The 24870-nt window shown below is 49.6% G+C and overlaps 1 protein-coding gene across 3 annotated transcripts in view; it reads left to right on the top strand.

Annotated features, from left to right (window-relative positions):
* The first annotated feature begins 4083 nt into the window (after positions 1–4083).
* Positions 4084–24870, top strand: part of LOC120368758 (TRAF interacting protein) — a 47640-nt gene continuing 26853 nt past the window's right edge. The window contains exons 1-6 of one of the 3 annotated variants that reach the window (XM_039481263.1): positions 4084–4239; positions 5564–5724; positions 7843–7900; positions 9280–9363; positions 19888–19927; positions 23231–23358. In XM_039481263.1, coding sequence (XP_039337197.1) covers positions 5627–5724; positions 7843–7900; positions 9280–9363; positions 19888–19927; positions 23231–23358 — 408 coding nt within the window. In that variant the 5' untranslated portion in view covers positions 4084–4239; positions 5564–5626. Of the gene's footprint in view, positions 4240–4653; positions 4675–5563; positions 5725–7842; positions 7901–9279; positions 9364–19887; positions 19928–23230; positions 23359–24870 lie in introns of those variants that run through there. The other 2 variants (XM_039481265.1, XM_039481266.1) reach the window with 2 other exon arrangements.

Below are 24870 nucleotides of genomic sequence, written 5' to 3'. Positions count from 1 at the left end.
AGCTTGGATCAGGATCACTCCACCCCCACCCCCTCCCCCAGTTTAGGGTGCAGCCTGATCTAGTGCTCTAGTGAATGAGCTATTGGGTGCTGGTTAGATCCCCTCCACCATGTGGTCACAACTGTGGGAGCCTGAACAATCCCTCCCCATGCTCTAGCTCAAGGCCTAGAAGTAGACATTTGGAGGCATTTGCCTGCCTGTTCCTAGGTGCAGGGTGATTGCAGCACTAGCTATCAGTTCTTCGGAGGGTAGGGGCGAGCAGTCCAGATGAGAGGCCTGTGAGCTCTGCTCACTTGACCAGAGCCCCTCAGCTACTCCCCAGGGTCAGGCCTGGCCCATCAGCCCCCTGTGCCCCCTTTCCCTGGCCCCAAACTAAACACAGGAAGGAAGACCGAGTCCCGCTGTGAAGGGCCTGGGGGGCTGACCTGCCATCAATGGGGCCTTCTCCACAGCTGCCTGCCCCAGGGCCCTCCCAGCCTACAGCTTTCTGGGCTATGGTCCCACCACTTCGGCTTTACTTTTCCCTTCTCCTTGATTCGCAGCTGCATGTTTGTAGGGTTGAGTTCCATCTATGAAACTTTTATTTCCATCACGACCACCCAGAAGCTCCTGTGTGATCGCTGCACTGTACTACTGGCAAATAAAGACCTTCTGAGGACAAACCGAGAAAGCACCAGCCACACCTACTCTGTCTCTTTGTCTGCCCTGCCGATGAGTTCTGCCCTTCTAGAGGCCAGTTCACCCACCAGGCTGGTGCCAGGAACAGATCCCCCAGCCAGCTGCCATGCATGCCTCTGTGCCTCAGAGGTGAGCTGGGGGAAGACTGGGTGGGACACATGCTCTGGGAGCTGGAAGGAACAAGGGGTGGGGTAGGTAGAGGTGCAGCTAAGAGGAGGTTAATCACCGAGTCTTGGGGATCCTCCCCCCTCTAAAATCCAGCTAATCTGATCTCTGCTGTCCTGTGGGCAGGCACAGCGCTCCCTCTGGTTGCTATGGCCCTAAACTTGTCTGGCTGCAGCACAGTCTGCTCCAAAAGGGGTTGGGAAATTGCTGGGAGCAAGCCTCAGAGCACCAGCATGTCTGGCATGGTAGCAACTCCCCAGACATTCTTCCCACAGCCCTGGGACAGGGTGTGGCCCTGGAGAGGGGACCCCATCTAACAGCCATTGCATGCTCCAGGAATGAGGAGCAGATCCCCTAGCCATCACTGATCTCATGCAATGGGGCCCACAGTCCTTATGAATGGGCAAGGAAATGGGATAAAAAAGGAGGATCATGATCCAATCATCGGCTACTCCCAAGCTGATGGTTCAGATGTTTCGCAAAATCCTTTGCACTGGCCCCCACGATGCTTCATTGGAAGGTCTGTGGGAAGCAGGATGGTTTGTTGGGTTCTCCTGGCATCTAAGGAGACAATGGCCCCAATGATTGAGACGGCATGCTACAGCAGGAGTCGACTGTGGACAGATGGGGGCAGGTGCTCAGGTGATGTTGGAAGACTTGGAAAAGCTGACAGCTGAGGTCCCATTGATGGATAGGGCGAGACCCACACAGGCAGGGCAACTGGACCTTTTAAGCCCTGTCTTTGGGAGAATGCTGATGTGGTAAGTAATGCCTGATTCTGCACAGGGCAAACGGTTGAGATGACACATGGACGAAGGAGGCTGACCTCTGAAGCTCTCCTAATCCCGTGACCCCATCCTTCTGCTCCATGCAAAGCCCAGTATAACTCCCCACGGGCCTACTGGGATTGCCATTCACTGCATCGTGCCTGTAAGCATGTCCATTTGTACATGTGCTCTTCAGAGGACAAAGCACACAGGCAGCACCTGGCTGCTAGGTTCAAGTAAGGGCACATTCATAGTCTGCTGTCCTTTGAGCCAAGGCTGGGCTCTGCGTGGCTAAGCAGTTTTGAGTATGATTGAAACATGGATGAATGACTTCTGAGAAAATCCCAGGAGCTAGTGCGGGAGTTCCTACCAAGCCCCACTGCCTGAATGTGGTTCTATTAGGTACTGAAGTGATCTCTGTTAGAGATGTAAAGCTAAAGTCCTGATCATCTGTGGTCACTATAGATCCCACGGCACTGTTCACAGGAAGAAGGATATAAACAGGGCTGAGCTGGCCAACTTCCAATTAGGTAGCTTCATTCTACCTCCCCCAATTCCCCCCCCCACCCCGAGTTTCAATGGGACATGGTATTCTGCTCTTACTGTCTCACTGTTTTATAGTTTTGCTGTGTGCTGTTCAACAACAGCTGTGTTCCACCCAAGATGGCTGCATTCCAGTACTGGGTGATGTGATTCCTGCATATTCCATTCACCATACTCAAGTTCCTGCTAAAATGTTAAGTAATTAAACCATTAACTCTGAAACTTAATGACACCACAGTGATGTAAGAGCCCATGGAACAGACCCATGCAGCCAGTTCTGCACCAAGTCACATTGGAAGCTTTTCTTCCCAGCCAGAAAGGCCATAAACTTGATGAATTAAAATGAAGATGCCCAGTAATTGCTGGAGAAGCCAGAGAAATGGCAGGAGTGTGCAGCAGCCCATACTGGTTCAGTTCAGCCCCTGAGACTAACCAGGGCCAAATGTAGCCTCAGCGGGCTCCATACACATGTGATACATTGCATTTATCATGCAGATCTAACAGCTTCACCAGCATTCTGCCCACCAATGCATCCCCTCTCCTGCAAGCATCTTCTCTGCTTTCCTCCCTTGGTAGCCCATCCCAGAGCCCCCTGCCACACTGGTCCCCCTCCCACAGTAAGGTCCGCTAACGCTGTCTTTGCTGCTCACAGTCTGGGATTCTGCTTGCTGCCTTGCTGTGCCTGGATGACCAACCTCAGCCTCCCTGCCTATTGCACTTTGTTTTCTCTCTGCCTTGCTGTCTTCATGAAAGTGAAGACAAAATATCACACTCAACAGTCCATGCTGAGACGTCCATTACTCTCTGCACAACTCATGCTATTTGGGTTCTGGCCCTGTCCTCTTTGCCTTGTGCCCCTGATCCTTCAATCAGCTCCACTTGTGCAGACCCATGGCCAATGAACGGGTCCATGCTAGCAGATCCAACTGCAGGACTGATGCTTTAGGCTGTTAGGTCAGCAATTTAGGGCCTGCACACTTATGGGGCTGTTAAACAAATGGTACATCATTACAAATGTAAGAGAGCTGGATAGTGTGTCAGGGGTAGCTGGAGATTTTGGTGGGTGAGTAAGAGTCACAAAGACTGTGAATGGCTAGCCAACTACAAAAGCAGTTTCTCCTCCCTTGGTTTTCACACCTCAACTGCTAGAAGAAGGCCTCATCCTCTCTGATTGAACTAACCTTGTTATCTCTAGCCTGCTTCTTGCTTGCATATATATACCTGCCCCTGGAAATTTCCACTACATGCATCTGACAAAGCTTTCACCCATGAAAGCTCATGCTCCAATACATCTGTTAGTCTATAAGGTGCCACAGGACTCTTTGCTGCTTTTACAGATCCAGAGTAACATGGCTACCCCTCTGATAAGAGTCAGCTGGGATTTCAGGTGCCCACAAAGCCAGGGGAGTCCTTGTGAGCACATGATTATATGCTAACGATTGGCAGTGGGACAGTTGGAGTTGATAACCATATCACCATCATTAGGTTTCAGATCTAACACTTCCACAAAGATGGATGGAGCAGCTCCCACCTCCCAGAACAATGGTGTTGGGCTTTCTGCAGCCCTGGGAACACACAGCAGTGTCAATGACACTCAGGCCACGTTTGCCAGGTTTTCCTCACAATGTGGTGGGCTGGAAACAGGATTGTTTCAAGGAAGGTGAGACTGCACCCAGCTCCCTCACAGGAGACAAGCCAAGCGCCATTCTGCAGGCCCTACCCCTTGCGTCTGCAGCCCGTGCCCCACCCCATGAGCCTGCTGGCCCCGCCCCACCCCACATGCCCCACCCCATGAGCACACAGGCCCTGCTTTACACACTGTGCCCCTGAGTGTGAGAGTCCCGGCCCACCCCCCAACTGTGCGCTCCGGCCGTCAGGCTGGGGCGGCGCTAGGAGCCCATGCTCCCGTTAGCCCCGCCCCAGAGAGCCCGCTGGGGCCAAGCGGAGGAGAGACTCGGGGAAGCAGGCCCTGGCCCCGCCCCCTCCTCCGCCATGTAGCGCGGCGTGGCGGGTCCCGCGCCTTTCTCCTGTTTGTCATTTCCGGCTCATGCCGGAAGCCGCCTCGGAAGGAACCAAATTTGAACGGGTAACGCGATGTAAACGGGACCTGCCCCCGGGACCTGGCGGTGGGCCCCCCCGCACCGAGGGAGGCTGAGGGGGAGCCGGGGGCGGGAGCTGGCCCGAGTGCCTCCCCCCCTTCGGGCTGCCGCGCCCTGTCCCGGAGAGGCCGCCGACTATAACCCGCGTGTCCGCCCAGCCGGCGGGCCCCGTCCCGGGCAGCCCCCAGCCTGTGCTTGGCGCGAGTCCCCGGCTCGTTCCCTGCTGCGGCCCCGAAGGGTCGCTGGGATCGGACCCCGGCTCGCGCTCGGAGCTAGCGTCCCCCTTCCAGGCTGGCTGCAGTCTGGGGAGGGGAGGAGGAGGGGGTGGGGTGGGGTGGGACGGGACGTAGCTCCCGGTGGGACAAGTCCCTACAGCCACCAGCACAAAGTCGAGATTTTGCCCCATCTGGGTGTATCACAGGGTGGGCACACTTTGGCCTAAGAGCTGCATCGGGTTTTGGAAATTTTATGGAGGGCTGCTTAGGGGAGGGGGTAGTGGCCCATCCCCCACCTCCTATCTGCCGCCTTCCCCCCCCCGGGACTCCTGCCCCCTCTAACCACCCCTGCTCCATGTCCCCTAACTGCTCCTGGAACCCCTGCCCCTGACTGCCCCCTGCCACCCCATCCAACCCCCCGCTTCCTGACTGCCCCCCCAGGACCCCTGCCCCCATTCAGCCCCCTATCCACACCCTTGCCCCCTGACCACCACCCTGAACTTCCCTGCCCCCTTACCATGTTGCCGGTGGCTGGTGGCACTACACCTGGGCCACGCCGCTGCTTCCACCACGCAGCTCAGAGCACCGGGTCAGGCTGCCCCAGGAGCTCACAGTCCCGCCGTCCAGAGCATTATGCCCGCGGCAGAGTGAGCGAGCTGAGGCTGCGGGGGAGCTAGCTTCCCGGGTCAGGAGCCCAGGGGCTGGGCAGGACGGTCCGGTGGGCCGGATGTGGTCTGTGGGATGTAGTTTGCTCATCTCTGGTGTATCAGGTTGGGCACAAATACATCATGTGGGCTGGATGCATCCCAGGGACCATATGTTTGACAGCCGTGCAACACCTTCTTAATCCCCACCCATGCCTGGCCATGAGTACCCTGAATAGCAACGTGTCCTGTGTATTATACCCTACAGTGCCCTCTGTACCTTCCCTCTGGCCTGCCTGTAGCTCATAGTGGGTGCCCCCGTGCTATCCTAAATGTCAGGTTATGCCCTGTGTATAGCATGCCAGGCAAAGATCCAAACTTGTGAGGCTGTGTTTGGTGTTCGTTCTGGAGACAGCCCCCCGAGACTGGTCCGTTCATCTCCCCTTGCATAGGCCAAGGAGAGGTGCTTCCCTGGTTGTGCTGTGGCAGCCTCCTGAATGTCGGAACCATAGAGGATGCCTATCCGGGCCCACTGTACCATCTGCTCGGATTTCTTTGACAATCACAAGGATGTGGCAGCTATCCACTGTGGGCACACCTTCCATCAGGAGTGGTGAGTAGACATGAACACATGACAGGTAGTGGTAAAAACATGCATCTCCTTTAACTGCTGAGTTGATGTGTCTTATGATGATGTCAGTATCTCTGGAGAAACAGAGGAAGTGCATCTCCAGTTTTTTTTTTTTCTTGTGATAATCTCTTGTCTTTCTGCATTTCAGCCTCCTCTTTTCTAGTCCTGCTGTTTGCAAATGTTATAGTTAAGGGGGATAAGGAAGAAGACAGACATTAAAAACCATGCACCTTGTGCCTGGCTGACCCTTCTTGCTTTTTGAAGGGGTGGGTTGACAGATTGTTAGTTGGCCATCATTGTAGTACAGGCTTCTAAAAGTTGGGCTTTTCCTGTTTTGGAGATATGCAGAACTAAAATAACAGGAGGTTCTGTGGGTTGGCATTGAGTTGCATTGGTATAGTTGTGTGTTGGGAGCACTGGAATTGCAGGGGGGCTGCAGATCATCATTGAAGTGCCTTGGCAGAGTTGTAGTGAGGCTGAGGACTGTAGTAGGGGAAGGGGGGTGCAGTTCTGCCAATGCAATGCAAAACTGAGCAATGTGGATAATCCTGCACGGTTCTTGACTAGTTAGTGCTGATTGGAGCCAGATTGAGTGCCTTATACTCAAAAGCAGTAAAAAGTACTTAATTTGTCTTAATGTATTTCGTAACATGGTATCTTTGATTGAAGGCTCTCTGAGTGCTTTTTGAATATTAAAGTCACACAATGCCACTGTGAGGTGGGTAGATATCTCACCTTCCCATTTTAGTGATTAGGAAACTGAGGCAGAGCAGAAGTTAACTTGTCCAAGCTCACAGTAAACCAGTATCAGATTTGGGAATAGGAATCAAATCCTAGTCCTGTGCTTTTAACACTCTGAGACTAAAGGAAATGGGGATTAGGCCCATCAATATACAGATTTCAAGATACTTTTTTTTGCCCATCTTGATTGTTAGGTGTTAAATTGAAACTCATTTTTTCATTAAAATGGAGAAATGCCAAACACATGAAATATGTCTGTATGCCACAGGCTCTCCCCTTCTGAGCCATGTGTTAAAGGAGCTTTTTTCGTGGTGACCCAAAGTAAGATTCTGTACCAGGGCCTAGTGTCACTTGTTGGCTCATTTGGTTCTACCTGGGAAGTCTTATTTCTGAGTTTCTCTTAACTGCCAGACAAATAACTCTGGTAACTGAATATCCTCTTTCCTCTTAGCACCTTCCTTCTCTTGTAGAAAACACCTCTGCTGTTCAAGGCTTTCTTGTCTCATTTCTTCCTTCCACCTTTTCATGTTTTGTCTCTTCCCTCTATCTTCCATGATTCCCACTCTCTCCCCAAACATCCTTGTCAGAGTGACCCTTCTTCTGGCTAAGGGTGTAGTGCTTGGGCTTCCTCCGTTGATTTTTCACTTTGCTGGAGGAATGTGGTAGAGTGAAATGGGGCTTCAACTTGCAATGCTCTTGAACTCTGATGCAGTGCAGCTCCCTCCCCATCTGTGGTCTTGGTTTCCTTGCCCTCTCCATCAGAAAGTGCTTGTCCATATGCTCCAGCAGGAACAAGCTAAAGATGAAACAATCCTAATCAACTCCACGTTTTTGCTGGAGTTCCTTTGCAAGTGTATTTGAGCTGGAGGCATGTGCTCTTCCTATGGGATCAACTGAGTGTGGGGGGAGGGGAGGGGGGCAGAGGGGACGTGTATACCAGGGCGCACTCATCCACGCCAAAATGAATCACCCTGGGGATGGTCACTGACTTCAATGAAAGTAACATCTGGGGCTCGCTTTGCTCAGTAATGGTTTTAGAGGAGGGGTGAGGGGAACAGTGCTCTTTGGATCTGACTGGCTAAGCTAATTGTTTTGCTGCCAATAATCACACAATTCTTAAGGTGCTCTGAAGACCCAATTCCTAACATGAGACTGGACATTCTCCTCCACATGCAAAGCTCCGCAGGAGCTTTAAGCTCCTGCGGAGCTTTAAGCATGTCCCAAACATCCTCCATTTGATACAACTTATTCCTCTGCCTCCTGGTAGGTTAGCAATATAGCCCTTGGTTGGCAACCTTTAGAATAGATTATCTTAAATTGTAACAATTCACTGTATATTTTTTTCTCTTTCTCCCTCAGTCTCATCCAGTGGTTTCACACTGCACCGAGTCGGACTTGTCCGCAGTGTAGAATCCAGGTAAATCCTTAATCCTGAACAAAACACTGTATTTCTACATCCCAATGCTGTCTACCAGCACTGTCAGAGCTCAGGCCTGAGGGCACAGTGGTGGCTCACAGAGGTGTTGATGGCATGCAGAGATTGGCTGTCACCTCTCAGTCACCATCAGACTGTGCTGGACGTCACTACTTACACTCTAGCAGAGAGGCTAAGGAGTGAATGGGCAGTGGAGACTGAAATCCTCCCTCTAAGCCTCTCCAGGCCAGATTGGGGCACATGGGGAAGCATGTTTTGCTACTGCCAGGCCTTCAGGGCTTTTACTGTGGCAAAACTTCACTAGCGCTAAATTGTCCTGCTGGAAAAGAACAGGGGCGGGGGGAGCTAGGAAATAATCTAGCTTCCCCAGCTGAGATCAGGACACTGCACATACACATCGTGAGAGACAGTTCCTGCTCTGGAGCACTCAGCCTAAATAGGGAAAAAAGACAGAGGGTGGGAGACAGGAAGGATCATTTCTCTTCTACAGTTTAGGAACCAAGGCACAGAGATTCAGTGACTCACTCAAGGTCACCCAGGGAGTCTGGGCAGAACCAGGAGCTGAACCCAGCTCTTCTGAGTCCCAGTCTGGTGCCTGAACCCAAGACCATATTTCTTAAGTTAGTCTGGTTCTTGTGCCTCACATTACAGTAATAGTCAAGGCTGGGGGTCTTGGCTTGTACTAGGCTGTATTGGCTATACTCTGAGCTGAGTTACACGGAGGTGTCAGTTCGCAGCCAGCATGTTAATTCTGTAGGTGTGCTCCTGTCTTTTTCTTTCCTTTCAAGGTCTTGGCCCTTGTTTCTTCCCTGACTTGTTGATTCCCTGTATTCTTCACCACCTCTTACATCTCTGGGTTACCATGGAGTTCTTGCGAAATAACATCTTATGTAGCAGTAACTATGCAATTAGTTGGTGTCATGACTGCATATAATACTTAAAACACAAAGCTGTAACGGCATGGGGGAGGTGAGGAGAGCTATTGCACTCAATTACAGCACCCTTTGCATACAGAGAGCAGCACGTACTTCTGTGTTTGGATTTGGCACTGGGTGAGCTCAGCATCAGCTGCTGGGCCTGAGCTGCCAGAGAACAAGCTGCTCTTGACTCAAATGCCTGAATCTTTCTGTCAAAATTCCAGGATCATGCTTGGATTGACGACTGTAAATCTCAAGTTTGTTGCTTGGGTGACAGATCCAGGATCTTACCATAGAGATGCCAGCTGTGTGAACTGACTCCCATCAGCCATACCACACATTACTATCTTGTGATGGGACAGTAACCCGCTCCCATTGTAGCTGTCTGCCTAGCAGAAAAGGCTCTCCCTGCATTTTCACACTCCTCTTCCATGTCTCATCTAGGTCAGCAAAAGACACATCATCAATAAGCTGTTCTTTGATGTTGCCCTGGAGGAGCAGACGTCACTGGATGCAGAAAGCATACAGGTATTCTGACTCTGTTCTCTTAGCAGCCTGGAGCCACAGTCTGTCCTAACAGCTTCTTTCAGTCACTGGTGGGGTCTCTAAATAAAGTCCTGGGATTCAAAGCTGAATGTTGCTGTTCTTTCTCCTGTTTGCCTCTCTGCTTTCTGTCCCTGTCCTCGCCATGAGCTCAGCTCTTTCTGCAGAACACCTTCATGTGGTGCTTCACAATGGTCCATGCTTTTCTCTCAAATCTCCACCCCTTGGCTCCTTCCCCCTCACTTCTTATCTTCCCTGAAGCCCTTCCCATTTGTTATAACTGTTCAAACTCTTTTTGTTCTTGAGGCTCCTTCGTTGTCGGGAAGGCTGGGAGACAAAGCTTTCCTTCAGCCTGGGGTGGAGGGAGTCCCAAGTTCTATCGAGCCAATCGGCAAACCCTAGAGAACCTGGGCATAGGAGGATGATCCTCTAACTCTCTTGGGGAAGGGCCTATTAAAGGTACATTCAATTTGTTCACTTTATCCGTTTAACAGCCCTCTGTGTTTAGGTGAGTGTCATGGACTCACAGGTTGTGCCCATTCTTGGCCATGTACGGTCCCTGGGCGGGGGGTGGGACCCCGTCAGTGTGACAGCCCTTCTCTGAGGTCCGCTCTCTCTCAGTGATTAAGCCCCTCTGCCTCCTGGAACCACACCTCTCTGAACCTTAGCACGCTGTCTCTCGCTGTGGGCCCCCTCAGGGAGTCCACTCACTCTGGGCCAGGCAGAAACACGCAGTTTGGGGCAGGGAGGGATAGCTCAGTGGTTTGAGCATTGGCCTGCTAAACCCAGGGTTGTGAGTTCAATCCTTGAGGGGGCCATTTAGGGAACTGGGGTAAAGATCTGTCTGGGGATTGGTCCTGCTTTAAGCAGGGGGTTGGACTAGATGACCTCCTGAGGTCCCATCCAACCCTGATATTCTATGATTCCATGACCCCCGGGGCCTCCACTCCCAGAGGGAATAATGCAACCCTGTTTTCTAGACCGGGGTAACTCTCAGCCAGCGTAAAACAGAAGGGTTTATTGAGCTTCTGAACACAGCATAGGAAATTCTCAGGGCCCTCAGGCTGGCCTTACTCTAAGTCTCTCCTGCATCCAGGTGGGCTCTGCCTGCTCGCTCTCTCTCTCTCCAGTCCAGAGCCCCCGTGCTTTCCCCCTGGACATCTGATATCACCTTCCTAAAGCCCCACCTCTGTCCATTTTCTTCTGTCCAGGTAACCAGGGTTGCCTGGGCCTCCTCTCTTTTCAGCCGTCCTTTGTTCCCCTCTGTCTGGAACCGGCTGGCCAGGTCACCGGGGTCCTCTCTTCGCAGCCCATCGTCCTCCCACTGGCCAAAACTGTCTGTGACTCCCAAGTTGGGCCTCCCGGTGACCAGTTGCTGGGGTATCCATTCTCCAGGCCATTGGCTGGAGTCCCAAGTTCTGTTGCTGGTCCTCTGTAACAACAAACTCCCTCTCCCATCACTTTGTTAAACCAGTAACACCCAGGGAAACTGCATCCCACCCCCTCAGCATTGGGAAAAAAACAAGACCCACCCCCCCCCGCACTTTGTCACATCTCTTCCCCCACCCCCCTTTCCCCCAACTCAAGTTCAGGGCCCCCGCCCTGTGATAATGCATCGACTATAACATTGGTGGTACTCCTCAATGAACCAACTCCATGTCATAACCCTGGAGGAGCAGGCTCCATCTCAAGAGCTTGGCATTAGCCCCTTTCATTTGGTGCAGCCACATCATAGGTGTATGGTCGGTGTACACAGTGAAGCGCCACCCAAATAGATATGGCTGCAGCTTTTTAAGGGCCCACACCATGGCCAGGCATTCCTTCTCTATGGCCGCATAGTGCTGCTCCCAGCGCAGCAACTTCTTGCTCAGGTACACAATGGAGTCTCTTCCCCCCCCTTAGTATCAGTTTGCATCAGCACCGCACCCAGCCCGGTCTGAGGCATCGATGAACACCGGGAAGGGTTTGCTAAAATCTGGGTTTACGAGCACCAGGCTTTGGATGAATGCCCCCTTTAGCGCACAGAGAGCCCTCTGGCACTGCCCAATCCAGACCACCTTGTCCAGCTTTCCCTTCCTACAAAGCTCCATGAGGGGAGCTGCCAGGTTGCTAAAGTGTGGCACAAACCTCCAGTAGTACCCCGCCATCCCAATGAAAGCCTGGACCTGCTTCTTAGCTTGGGATACGGGCTAATCCTTGATTTTTTTTCCACTTTGGCCGGCTCCAGCTTCAGGTGGCCACTCCCCACCTTGTGGCCCAGTATGACACCTCTGCAATCCTCACCAGGCACTTTCCAGCTTTTATGGTCAGTCCTGCATCCTGGAGGCGACCCAGCACCCTCTTCACCTGGGACCACACGTTCTTCCTAGGTCTGGCTAAAGACACAGGTATCATCAATATACGCTAGAGCAAAGTCCTCCATCCCCTTAGTAACTGGTCCACCATGTGCTGGAAGGTGGCAGGTGCCCCTTTGAGGCCAGAAGGCAGGACCAGTAGGCAGAAGGCAGGACCAGTAACTCAAAGAGCCCTACTGGGATGGTGAAGACTTCACCCTGGCCTCTGGGTCCAAAGGCACCTGTCAGTAGCCTTTGGTGGGATCCATGGTAGCGAGGTACGAGGCACCCCAAGTGTCTAGGATCTTATCGGTTCAAGGCATGGGTTAAGCATCGGACACGGTGATGGCATTGAGCTTCTGGTTCTGTGTGGGCTATCGGATCAATCCATCCTTCTTGGGGACCAGCACCACGGGAGAGGCCAGGGGCTGGAGGATGTCTGGATCACCCCTAAAACCAGCATGTCTCCAATCTGTCTTCCCAGTGAACCTGAATGGTGAACACCTGATGGGAAGGTTGGCTCCCATCTCCACCCAGTGAACAGCCAGGTTAGTGAGCCCAGGCCAGCTGGAGAACAGCTGCCAGTATGAATGCAGCACATCTCTGATCTCAGCTTGCTGGGCAGGGGTTAGCTGGATTGAGAGGGAAATTAATTCCAGCGAGGGGTCAGCCCCTGCCTCAGGGAGGAGGCCCACCAGGGGATCCTCTCCCTTCACCCACTGCCCACACACAGCCAGCACCAACTTCTCCCTGTCCCAGTATGGCTTCATCATGTTGACGTGGTACACCCGGTGGCTCTGTTGGACAGTTCCACTACATAGTTCACCTCGTTTACCTGTCTGATGACCTTGAAGGGCCATCCCAGGCAGCTTGCAGCTTGTTGTTCCGCACGGGGATGAGAAGCATCACCTACTCCCCAGTAGCATAGGAGCGGGCACGTGCTGAGCGGTCGTACCAGACCTTCTGCTTCCTCTATGCCCTGGCTAGGTTTCCCTTGGCCAAGCCCATGAGCTCTGAGTTTTTCCCAGAAGGTCAGTACAAACTCCACCACTGATTCTCCATTGGGAGAGGCCTTCCCCTCCTCCTCGTCCCTCATCAAGTCTAGGGGTCCCCTCACTCTCCTCCCTTTGGATTCCTGGGGCACTTCCCTGTATGCGAACAGCAGGTGGGGTAAATATTTGTCCCAGTCCTGCAGGTGCTGTTCCATAAAGGTTTTCAGCATCATCTTTAGGGTCCCATTGAACTCCACCAGGCCATTGGACTGAGGGTGATCTGCCGAGGCCCCAGTGTGTCAGACCTCACACTTCTCTCACAAGCACTGGGGCAGGGCTGATGTGAAGTTGGACCCCTGGTCTGTAAGGACCTCCTTGGGGAACCCCACTCTGTTGAAAATGGTAAGCAGCGCGTCTGCCTCGATCGAGGACAAGGCCACCGACTCGGGGTAGCGCATAGCTAAATCTACCACCACCAGAGTGTATTTCTTCCCCAACCAGGTCACCCTGCTGATGCCCTGATGTCCTTCAAGGATAATATTGTGGGCCAAGAACAACTGTCTGCGGTGGTACCTCTGGGGAACCACCAACTACCTACTGGCTTTCCAAGGTTCAGTTTGCACTGAACCAGCCCAGGAATCTGGTGTCTCGGGGCCCTTCCCCACTTACCTCACGGCAGGCCCTCTTGGCCCACCTCTCCTCCAACTTCTCATGCTTTCTCTGTTCTGCACAGTCCGCCAGCCTCCACTCCTCCAGCTCCTTTGTTTTCAGTTCCAGCCTCGGCAGCTCCTCCAGGGAGAAACCTGACTGGGGCCCCCCTGTGCTGACTGGGGAGTCAGGTCTGATAGACTCCCGACTGCTACACAGATTGCCCCCATGGCTACTCCCTGGCTCTCTGGGCATTCCAGGAGCGCCCCTGGGGTCTGGAGCCTGTTTCTGAGACTAGTCATTCTCTACAAGCTGAGCCATCAGCTGCTCTTTAGTGAGCCTCCCCATGCTCAGCCCTCTCTCTCTGCACAGATGTGCCAGGTCCCTCTTGCGGAACTGCTTATAGGCCATTTCCGCACTGGTTCCTTCAATTCCCTCGTTTTATCACTGGCAGTCACTCACTGCAAAGCCAACAGTCTACAGGGTGTGTCCACAAACCGTCCTCTGCTACCACGGATTCACAGGCTGTGCCCACTCTTGGCCCCATACCGTCCCTGGGGGGAAATCCCTTCAGTGTAACAGCCCTTCTCGGGGGTCCGCTCTCTCTCAGGGGTTAAGCCGCTCTGCCTCCTGGAACTGCACCTCTCTGAGTCTTAGCACACCTGTCTCTTGCCGTGGGCCCCCACAGGGAGTCCACTCACTCTGGACCCCCGGGGCCTCCACTCCCAGAAGGAATAATGCAATCCTGTTCTCTAGATCGGAGTGACTCTGAGCCAGCGTAAAACAGGAGGGTTTATTGAGTGTCTGAACATAGCATAGGAAACTCTCAGGGCCCTCAGGCATGGCCTCCCTCAGCACAGTACATCCAAGTCTCTCCTGCATCCAGGTGGGGGCGCGCGCGCTCTCTCTCTCTCTCCAGTCCCGAGCCCCCATGCTTTCGAGCTGGGCATCTGATAACACCTCCCCCAAGCCCCGCCTCTGTCCATTGTCTTCTGTCCAGGTAAACTGGGTCTCCTGGGCTTCCTCTACTCTCAGCCATCCTTTCTTCCCCTCTGGCTGGAACTGGCTGGTCAGATAACTGGGGTCCTCTCTTCACAGCCCATTGTCCTCCCACTGGCCAGAACTGGCTGTGACTCCCAAACTGGGCCTCCAGGTCACCAGTCGTTGGGGTATCAATTCTCCAGGCCATTGGCTGGGGTCCCAAGTTCTGTTGCTGGTCCTCTGTAACAACAAACTCCCTCTCCCATCATCTCATTAAACCAGTAACACCCAGGGAAACTGTGTCCCACCCCTTCGACATGCAAACCATTGAAAAAAACAATCCCCCCCCCCACACACTTCGTCATAGTGAGTCACAGTTTCCATGTATATTCAGGCATTTTTTCCCTGTTACTGTGTGCAAGACCCAAAAATGAGAGTGGAGTGATTCATAGGTTCCAAGGTCAGAAAAGATCATTGTGATCATCTAGCGTGACTTCCTGTGTCTCAGAGACCAGAGAACTTCCCCAGAATAATTCCTAGAGCAGATCTTTGAGGAAAAACATCCAATCTTGATTTAAAACTTTTCACTGACTCCACCATGGCCTTGGGTAAATTGTTGGAATGGTTAGTTATTTTCACCATTAAAAATGTACACCTTATTTCCTGTCAGAATCTGTTGAGCTTCAACTTCCAGCCATTGTATTGTGTTAGACCTTTCTCTACTAGATTGAAGAGCCCATTATTAAATATTTGTTCCCTGATAGACTGATCAAGTTACCCCTTAATCTTTTCTTTGTTAAGATAAAGAGATGGAGCTCCTTGCATTTATATAAGGCAGGTTTTGTAATCCTTTAATCCTTTTCATGTCTCTTGTCCGGGCCCTCTCCAATTTATCAACATCCTTCTTGAATTGTGAACACCAGAACCATAGCAGCAGTTGCATCAGTGCCAAATACGGAAATAAATTAACCTCTCTGCTCCTACTTGAGATTCTTCTGTTTTATGCATCCAAGAATCACGGTAGCCCTTTTGACCACTCTGTTGTACTGGGAGCTCATGTTCAGCTGATTATCACCACTACCCCCAAGTCTTTTTTTTTTTTTTTTTTTTTTAGAGTCACTGCATCCCAGGATAGAGTCCCCCATCCTGCGAGCATGGCCTACATTCTTTGTTCCTAGATGTATACATTACATTTAGTCGTATTAAAATGCACACTGTTTACCAAGCAATCCAGATCACTCTGTGTCAGTGACCTGTCCTCATCACTATTTACCACTCCCCCAATTTTTGTATCATCTGCAAACATTTTCAGTGAGGATTTTACATTTTCTTCTAGGTCATTAATAAAAATGTTAAATAACATAGTGCCAAGAACCAATCCCTGCAGGACTCTACTGGAAACACACCTGTTAGATGCTGATTCCCTGTTTACAGTTACATTTGGAGACCTATCAGTTAAATCAGTTTTTAATCCATTTAATGTGTGCCATGTTAATTTTATGTTCTAGTTCAGGGGTCGGCAACCTTTTAGAAGTGCTGTGCCAAGTCTTCATTTATTCACTCTAATTTAAGGTTTCGTGTGCCAGTAATACATTGTAACATTTTTAGAAGCTCTCTTTCTAAAAGTCTATAATATGTAACTAAACTATTGTTGTATGTAAAGTAACTAAGGTTTTTAAAATGTTTAAGAAGCTTCATTTAAAATTAAATTAAAATGCAGAACCCCCCGGACCAGTGACCAGGACCCGGGCAGTGTGAGTGCCGCTGAAAATCGGCTCGAGTGCCGCCTTCGGCACGCGTGCCATAGGTTGCCTACCCTTGTTCTAGTTCATCAAAATGTCATGCAATACAAAGTCAAATGCCTTACAGAAGTTGTTTCCATCAATGCTGTTACCTTTATCAACCAAATTTATAATCTCGTCAAAAAAAAAAAAATCAAGTTAGTTTGATAGGATCTGTTTTCCATAAACTGAGGTTGATTGGCATTTAATTATACTTCCCTCCTTTAATCCCGTTATCAGCTGCTCTGTTATGTTGTCCTGGAACAATGTCAGACCGACAGGCGTGTAATTACCCAGGCCATCCCATTTACCCTTTTAAAAAATTGGCACATTAGCTTTCTTCCAGTCTTCTGGAATTTCCCTGGAGTTCCGAGACTTATTGAAAATCAACATTAACGGTTCAGTGAGCTCCTCAGCCAACTCTTTCAAAACTCTTGGATGCAAATTATCTGTGCCTGCTGATTTAAAAATGTCTAACTTTAGTAGCTATTTAACATCCTCCTGAGATTCTAGTGGAATGGAAAAAGCATTATCAAATTGGTATGACTACCTCATCTGATTCCCCCCCCCCCCGCCCCTCAAAAACCCACATTTGACATGGGAGCAGGTCTGGTATGCCAACCTACTTTTAACTCATTGAAATTGACCAGAAATGCCTTTAAACAAAGCAGCATAGGGAAATCTGTACCTTTTATGCTTTCTCTCTTAAAATGAGTAACACTGACACACTGGTAACTGCAGGAAAACTGCTTTGATTAGGGATGTATGTAAACAAATCTCTTGATGATAGCAGTGTGTGTATGGTGTTTAGCTTTGGAAAACTCTGAATGCAAAGAGTTAAATCAAGATATTATGGTGCTCTGTCTTCAAGTCAGTAGTTTAGCATTGGCAAAGTCCTACTTCTGCATGTCTGAGTCAACTGTTTAAAAAGAAGAAAATCGCCTTGACCTTGGTATAATGGGATTCTTATACCCTCTTGTGTTTAAAATTAGCATGTGCAGCGATTACCATAATTAACATCGTCATGGTAACTGCTGTGTATTTCGTGTGTGTGGGGTGGGGGGGAATGCAAGACATTAACATAGGTAACAGTGTCATCTTCAGAAACAACTAACATATATTGTGGGCTATAATGCATGTGCAGAAGAGATGAAGACATCCTATAAAACACGTCTAACTACCCATAGCTACCTAAAACTATGACTTGGAGCTGATAAATTCTGCCTTTATGCTTGCAAGAACTGGTTTGAATGCATGCTAAATAGATGAGTGGCACTCTCACTGTGGGCTGGCTAGAAAAAAGATCTCTCTAGAAAAGCAATTTTTCTTGCCACTGACTTTTTTCTCTTTCATGTTTCTTAAACACTTTTGCAGCTCTTTCTGGGGTCTCATTCTCTTTCCACCTAGCTTTCTCTTCCTGCTTGATTCTTCAGTGAAGTCTTGCTCCTGTGCTTCTAGGTATTGATGTGAGGGCACTCTTTCTGACCTAGACACAGATACTTGAGATTAATGTGCTATGCCCATACAGAACGAATCTTGCAACTACAGGAGCAAGCCATCTGTTCCCCAGCATGCATCTTGGCTAATTAGCAAGAAGCAGGGCCCTTTAGTACCAGGAGAGAACTGCATGTCTTTGTATGCAAATAGTTTAATTTGTTTCACATAGTGTTTAAACTCAGTTTACTGTTTATAATAACAGGGCACAGGGGCAAGCTGAGCAATATCATCACATTGAATGCTTCCTGTTGCCCTGTGATGTTTTCAGAATAGTTTAAAAGTATAATGTTGATCTTCTGGAGGAAGGTTAACTTGCAGTGCTTATATGTATGACCAGTAGTTCTCAAACTTTTGTACTGGTGACCCCTTTCACATAGCAAGTGCAACCCCCCTTATACATTAAAACACTTTTTTAATATATATTTAACACCATTATAAATGCTGGATGCAAATCAGGGTTTGGGGTGGAGGCTGACAGCTTACAACCCCCCATGTAATAACCTTGTGACCCCCGAGGGGTCCCGACCCCCAGTTTGAGAACCCCTGTGTACAACTATCATGTACAGAATGGTAAACCGTCGGTACTGGGTGATGGGAAAAGCCTTGGTTACGCAGTTTCATCTTTGTGTCAATGCAGGAGGAGCCAAGATGGCAGGGTTTCCTTTTTCCTTTGGAGACTATTCTAAAGCCCAACATATCTCACTTATCCTGTTGTTCAGCCTAAATTTTCCTAGTCCTATCTTAGGTCTTGTCTTTATGAGAAATTGACCAGAATAGTTCCCAAAGGGGACATTCTATTTTAGAATAAGTCACTTTATTCTGGAATAATTAGTGCACTGTTTGAGCACACTAATTATTCCAAAATAGGGTCCACATGGGGAGCTCTTCTGCAATAGTTAAATCTGCTCAATTTCCATGTGCAGACAAGCCCTTAATTATAGCCATGTGCCTCACAGTAACTAGCCTCTTTCCATCCAGGATGTTTACGCCTTTCAAATAGGTATAAACTGTAAATCCTGTGGCTTCTGTTCCCCGTCCCTTAGCTGTCACTTAGCCAAATGTCAGTCTCATCCCTCCAGCTCCCTGATCATTTTTGTTGCTGTTCTCTGAATTCCTCTGTTTGTCGCTATCTTTCTGGCAAACAGATGACAGAATTGAACACACTATTCCAGGTACCATGTAGAGAGAGAGAGAGGGGCTATTACCTCTGACAGGATGCCTCTGCATATGCAGCTTCTGTGTTGTGTTGGCATTTCTTGCTGTCTAGTTATATTGCAACTCCTGTCCAGCTTGCTGTCTGCTGTCCCCTGCAGGTGTCTCAATATTACTGCTTTTTAGGTTTCTTTTTCCCATTAAGTATGTTTCAGATTTTTCCCCAAATGTATTGGCTTCACTTCATTATTCTCTGCCCACTTTTCCAACCCCCTTGTAGGTCCCCGTTGTATCCTCACTGGGTTTACAGCATCTACCAATTTAATATTTGTTAATTTAATTAACATGCTATTTTCTCCAGATTGCTAATGAAGGTATTTAATAAGACGTGATCTTCCCCGGATCCCTATGGTACTTGCCAGACACCACCTCCCCTGACTTGATACTGATCAGTTTATAGTTGCCCTTTATTTATGGTGCTGCAAGCTAATTGTCAGTTCACATAAGCATCCATATCCAAGCTGATATGAATGAACACTGAATATGGTTTTGTTAGACACTTGCTCACCCACTTCATTTTCTGTCTAGCTGGGCATGTTCAAATCTACCCATTGTTCTGTGTCTGTGGCCCAGTTTCATTACATCTATTTCATTCCCTTCAACCACTGAACTCATAATTCTAGTTAAAAATAATCAGCAATCTAGTTCTGTCTGGCGAGATCCTTGCCTTATTGCCTTGTTTAGTTAAGATGTTATGAAAATTCTTCCTCTGACTTCAAATGTTTTCCCGAGAGGCCTTCCTGAGTTGTTCAACTCAGTAAAAATGATTGACACTGAGAAATGAGAGAGTGACAAGGATAAAATAAGACTGGGATGTTCTCTATGGCAGTCTTGTTCTTCCCCTGAAGCTCTACCAGTTTGAGGTGCTTCCCGTGTGTCCTGCAGTAGCACTTGGGAATGTTGCATATAACAAGGGCATTCCTCACTATTTTGTTCTGCTCTCAGCACCTGGTCATGTAACTCACCAGGAGAAAGCATTTAGGAATCATAGAACTTTCCTCTAAGATTAGGTGAAGGTTACTGGGTCGTGCTGCTCCTCATCCGGTTCTTTTTGTTGCATTTCAGAATGAACTGGACAAGGTGAAAGCACAGCTGTCCATGAAAGGTGAGTTCAGAAAGGAAACAGAAGAGTGTTCTGCCCAGCAGTAAGGGCGTGGAGAGAAGGAAGATAGGATTGGCAGGCTCTGGACTTTCTCAAGCTACTGTTTTGTTTTGTGCTGATGCTTTCAGGTCAGTTTGCAGCAGAAAAGTTGAGTATATGAGGGTGCTGTCTGAGCCTACAGTACAAGTTGGGTCTGCCTATACGAAACCGGTCGGACAGAGCAAACTGGGGATCATGAGTCTTAAGTTTGCTGGGCCAGTGAGTAGAGAGACCTGTAGACTTTGTTCAGTGCTAGGGCATTTATGTGACACAGAATCATAGAATCTCAGGGTTGGAAGGGACTTCAGGAGGTCATCTAGTCCAACTCCCTGCTCAAAGCAGGACCAATCCCCAGACAGATTTTTGCCCCAGATTCCTAAATGGGCCCCCTTTAGGATTGAGCTCACAACCCTGGGTTTAGCAGGTCAGTGCTCAAACCTCTGAGCTATCCCCCCCCACCCCGCTGTTCTGTAATTATGTCCCTTGCAAGATTGTCCTAGCTGACATACCACTGACGGCTCAGTGTAGCCCTTATTCCAGGTGGGAATCAACAGCAAGCAAAGATTGTTTCATTGAGTTAGGCCTGTTTATCAGGAGATTCAACAGCCAGATGTTAGTAGCTCATTTCTTCAAGTGTAAAGTGGCAGAAGAGGGCGTATAATTGGGGCCCAAACGGAAATGGGAGAACTTTTGGCACTTATTCAGCTGCTGCGATACTGCATCCCCAAAAGAGCAGGCGCAATTTGATATGTGCATTTCTATTTTCTCATTTCTTTAAAGAGCTCGGGGTCTTTAATTTTAGAGCCTGTTTGATGGAGACAGGAAAGCGAAAACCCTGGGGATGTTGTCGATGTGTTTTAAGCATTGTCTGTAGGCAGCCTGTCATCAGAATATGAGTCATGAGCAGCCAAAGGAAAATGTCAGTCAGTCTGAGTGATAGAAATCCTGAGACATGAGTTTGCAATAAGCAAAAAAGACCTTTAAAGGGAGCTTGGAGTGGGGAGAGTTTCAGCCATTTCCAAAGAGTCTGCTTTCCTATTGGGTTCTCTGCCCTCTCACACGTGCAAGGCAGACAGAAATAGTTGACTAGATCTATTTATTAGCCTGATAAAAGTTAGAAAATCTATCAGATGCCTATATCAAGTCCCCTCCTTGCAAGCAGTCCGGGGCAGTGACATATTGAGTAGCTGAGCCCCACCTTCTGGAGAAGAGTGCTGGGACTCCTACCAGAATGCTCTCCAAAGGAATTGCTTTGCAGATTTGCTTTTTTGTGTTAGCTAGGAGGTGCTGGACTTGGAGGTCTCCCTGCTGAGAAGGAGAAGCTTTCTTCTGTCCTGTGTCCTGACTGTGTGTAGTCTATTCCTTCTGCCCTGCTAGCCTCAGGGACTCTGCCCCCACTGCCTCCAGCTTCCATTCCTCCTTTTTCAAGAATCTGCCTCTACTTGTAGCTTTCCCCAGCAGCAGAATGAAAATAGCCTTGTCAGTTTCACAGCTGTCACAGGGGGTTCTAAAGAGCAGATGTGTAGTTGAGAAGAGTCTTATACAGACCATAGACCAGTAGCTGAGGTGCTGGATCTGTCTGCAGAGCCCAGGAAGCATCGCTGCACCATGGTCACATTGGAACATTTTCTTCACATCACAAATACCAGAAATTAAACATTTGTTGGCCCTGAAAGCTTCAGTCCTGCAGAGCTAGCCTCCTGCCACCGCACCAGGGGAAGTCCTGCCTGAAAGTGTGTGCAGTGGGATGCATCTCCCTTCCCCCCCCCCCCCCCCCAAGGTATGCTGCTCCTGGATAAGTATGACCACCCAAACAAGTGTGGGAAAACACTTTACTTACAAACCAGCCTACTTACCCAGCCACTTCCTATGGCCATCTTGTGGCTGTCACTGATTTGTTTGTGTGAGGGTACGTACGCACACCAGTTTCTCCCTTTCTTTCCCCTGGCCCCAGCTGGGCATCTTCTGCCTCCTTTCCCAGGGAGGCCATAATCCTGTTTCCAGCTCAGTTGTTTTTTTGGGATGGTGGCAATGTCACAAAGCCAGCAATGCCTCAGGCCCTGGCGGGGATTGAAGCTGCAGGGCTGGGAAGGTGAGCAAGCCCTTGAGGCCCTCTCCAGTAATGGTCAGCTACTACCAGAGAGCTGATGGAAACCGGGAGGATGAGTGGATTTAAACAGTGCTCAAAAATAGTGCTGCTGTGCTGTCCATGACTGACTGTAGTCGCACTGCAAGAGGTGGGGACCACTGCCTTATACTGCTGCAAAACAGGAGCTTTCCAGTGATGTAAAATGTTCTCTGCTGGCTCTGTTAGCTCATGATACTGGTCAGTCTGACCACCAGCTGGTTTTCCTGCCTCCCTCCAGAGCACACTTCAGTTCCAGCAGGATCTGTGCACCTCTATTTTATGTTGCTGAAGGCAGGCATTAATACACCTTCCAGGCCAAAAAGCTTTATTGCTGGCATCCAAGGCATCAGAATTGGGGATATTAGTTTGGGGGAGGGGCGATCAGAACAACAGGATTTTAAGGCCTTGTGATGTGCAAGGTCTGGAAATGTTCCAGAGTGATAAATCTGCCTTAATCAAGTATCACATGGCCTTTCAGAGCTCCAGTGCATTCTGCAGAGCTGTGCTTTAATGCTGCTTCGCTTGTGTGTTTGTGATCTCACACCCTGAGACACGCAGACTGTGGTGAGGGTGAGTGACAGCAGCATAACTGCACAGAAGTGTAATTGCTCTGCACGTAGGCACTGTGTTCCTGTGCACAGCAGTGGCTGTCAAGCATAGCTAATCATGTACCCTGCACACACGACTTCTCGCTGGGAGAGCAGCGTCGAGGCAGCTCACCAGAACTTTGTAGTTCTATAAATGTTTTGTTCGGCCTGCAAGGATGCCAGCTCCTTGCGCCCAAGCTTGCCTTTGGGCGCTGCTGGAGGATAGTGCATGATAGTTATCTCAGTCCACATTGACTGGGAAAGCTAGGACAGGGCTGAAAGGCCATTGAGGGGAACATTTCTTGATTGGTAAAGAAATGTTTGAAGTTTACTGGTGCTGGGTTCAGGGATTGCTTAGCACAGGTCCTGTCTGACACATTGCATTCAGTGAGGAGAGGGTCTGATGGGAAATGACTAAGTCTCTGAGAGTTTCTCAGTCTGAATGTATGTATCCTGTCTGTCACTCTGGCTGCATATCTGCCCTCAGACCCATGGGTCTCAGGGCTGCCCAGGGCAAGGCATTCCAAGTGCTATGTGAGCATTTCCTTTCAGAGAAGGAGAAGCGAGACTGCCAGTCTATCATAGACACACTGAGGGAAACTGTGGATGTTCACAACGCCACCATCGAGTCACTCCAGAAAGCCCTGTGTGAGACAGAGATGCTGTGCTCCACTCTCAAGGTACTTTCCTCCATGGGCTGCGTACATCTGATCTTCCCCATTTCTGGCTAGGGTTACAGTCTCACTGGCTCTTCCTCTGGGTCACACTGTCCTCAGGCCTGTGCAGAGAGGACAGGTGGCTCTACGCTCGGAGGTCTAAGTTCTGTTCCTGGCTCTGAAACCAGCTCCCTGTGACGCGTGTGGGCCCCATCTCTCCAGATGTGAAGTGGAAGGAGAGCAGTGGGGCTGCGTTCTCATTTAAGACAATCCTTTAACCTTGTCTGAGCTCCTTGAGGAGGTGGTGCTATAGAAGAGCCACGGGGGCAAAGGGGTAAAGTTCTCTAGGGCAGCAGTGCTATTTCAAGGCGATGTTTTTCAGTTCTAACACACATCACCCTGGGACAGTAATCTCCTGAGGTACTTCCCTTGGGCCCATGCACCTTGGAAGGGGTGAGATATTGGGGAAACAATACATTTATTGGATGAATCTAAAGCAGTTGGGGTACTTGACATGTTAAGACATTGGGTTTTCTCTGTGCTTAGCCTAAGCAATTTGTGGATGGGGTGGCTTGTTAGAATCCTGCTTAAAAACGGCACCATGCTCATTGCGTCTTGTCCTCTTGAAAGTGTCTGAGATCTCCCAGCAGAGTTCTGTGCACTGTTTCTCCTCAGACTGTTTAAAGCATAAGCCTTGGAGCCTCTGCTATGCTGTTGCAGGCCTTTCTATCCATGGCAGAGGCCAAATTCACCAGCTTCAAGCCGGACCTTTCTTCTGCTAGCACTGCGTCAGTTACCGATGAACCTGCTTGGTGCCTCGGGACCACAGTTGGATGCCAGAGGGGCAAATATGGTCACGTTGGCAGTTCTGGCCAGGGAGTCTGAGAACAGTGTATCATGCCAGTTTAGAGCAGTGTGAGGGAAGTGGAAACAGTAGTACAAATGTGGTGGAGAGAGCTGGCCAGGAGCGGCAAAAGGTGTCACTGGTATGAGAAAGGTAAACATCCTAACCAGGCAAGGTGAGACCTTGCAGAGGAACAGTGGCATCTCAGGCCTCCTTTTGTATCTAGTAATGTGGTGAGCCAGTGGGAGGGTCTGAGACTGAATGCATATTAAACCCCTCCAGCTTCTGCCAAGAGGAGAGGACACTGTCTTTGGCCAATCTTCTCTCTGGAGTCAGATCAAACAGTGTCTCAATGAAAAGAAGGAAAGACATCAGGAACCTTTGAAGCTGATATGTTAAACTGTCCAGGCAGATCAAAGCTTAGGGAATTAATACAGGTGAACCGAAAGAGTGTTAAAAAACCATGTGATCCCCATGGGAGCCCCTTATACATAGTAATATTCAATTGACCCCGCTCAGGCCATGTCCTACTGCCAGTCATTTTGAGAATACCTAGAAAACCAGGCAGCACCTTCAGACAGCTCCAGATGCTCCTCCAGTGTAATCTGAGGGCACCATGTTGAGTTTGTCTTGGTAAAGTGTCTGAGAACTCCCAGCAAAGCCCCATGCAGGATTTCTTCTCACATCTGGTA

This window comes from Mauremys reevesii, linkage group 7 (assembly GCF_016161935.1).
Source record: "Mauremys reevesii isolate NIE-2019 linkage group 7, ASM1616193v1, whole genome shotgun sequence".
NCBI classification, from domain to species: Eukaryota; Metazoa; Chordata; order Testudines; family Geoemydidae; genus Mauremys; species Mauremys reevesii.
Note: the sequence above shows the minus strand (reverse complement) of the source record. Positions and strands in the feature narration are given on the sequence as shown.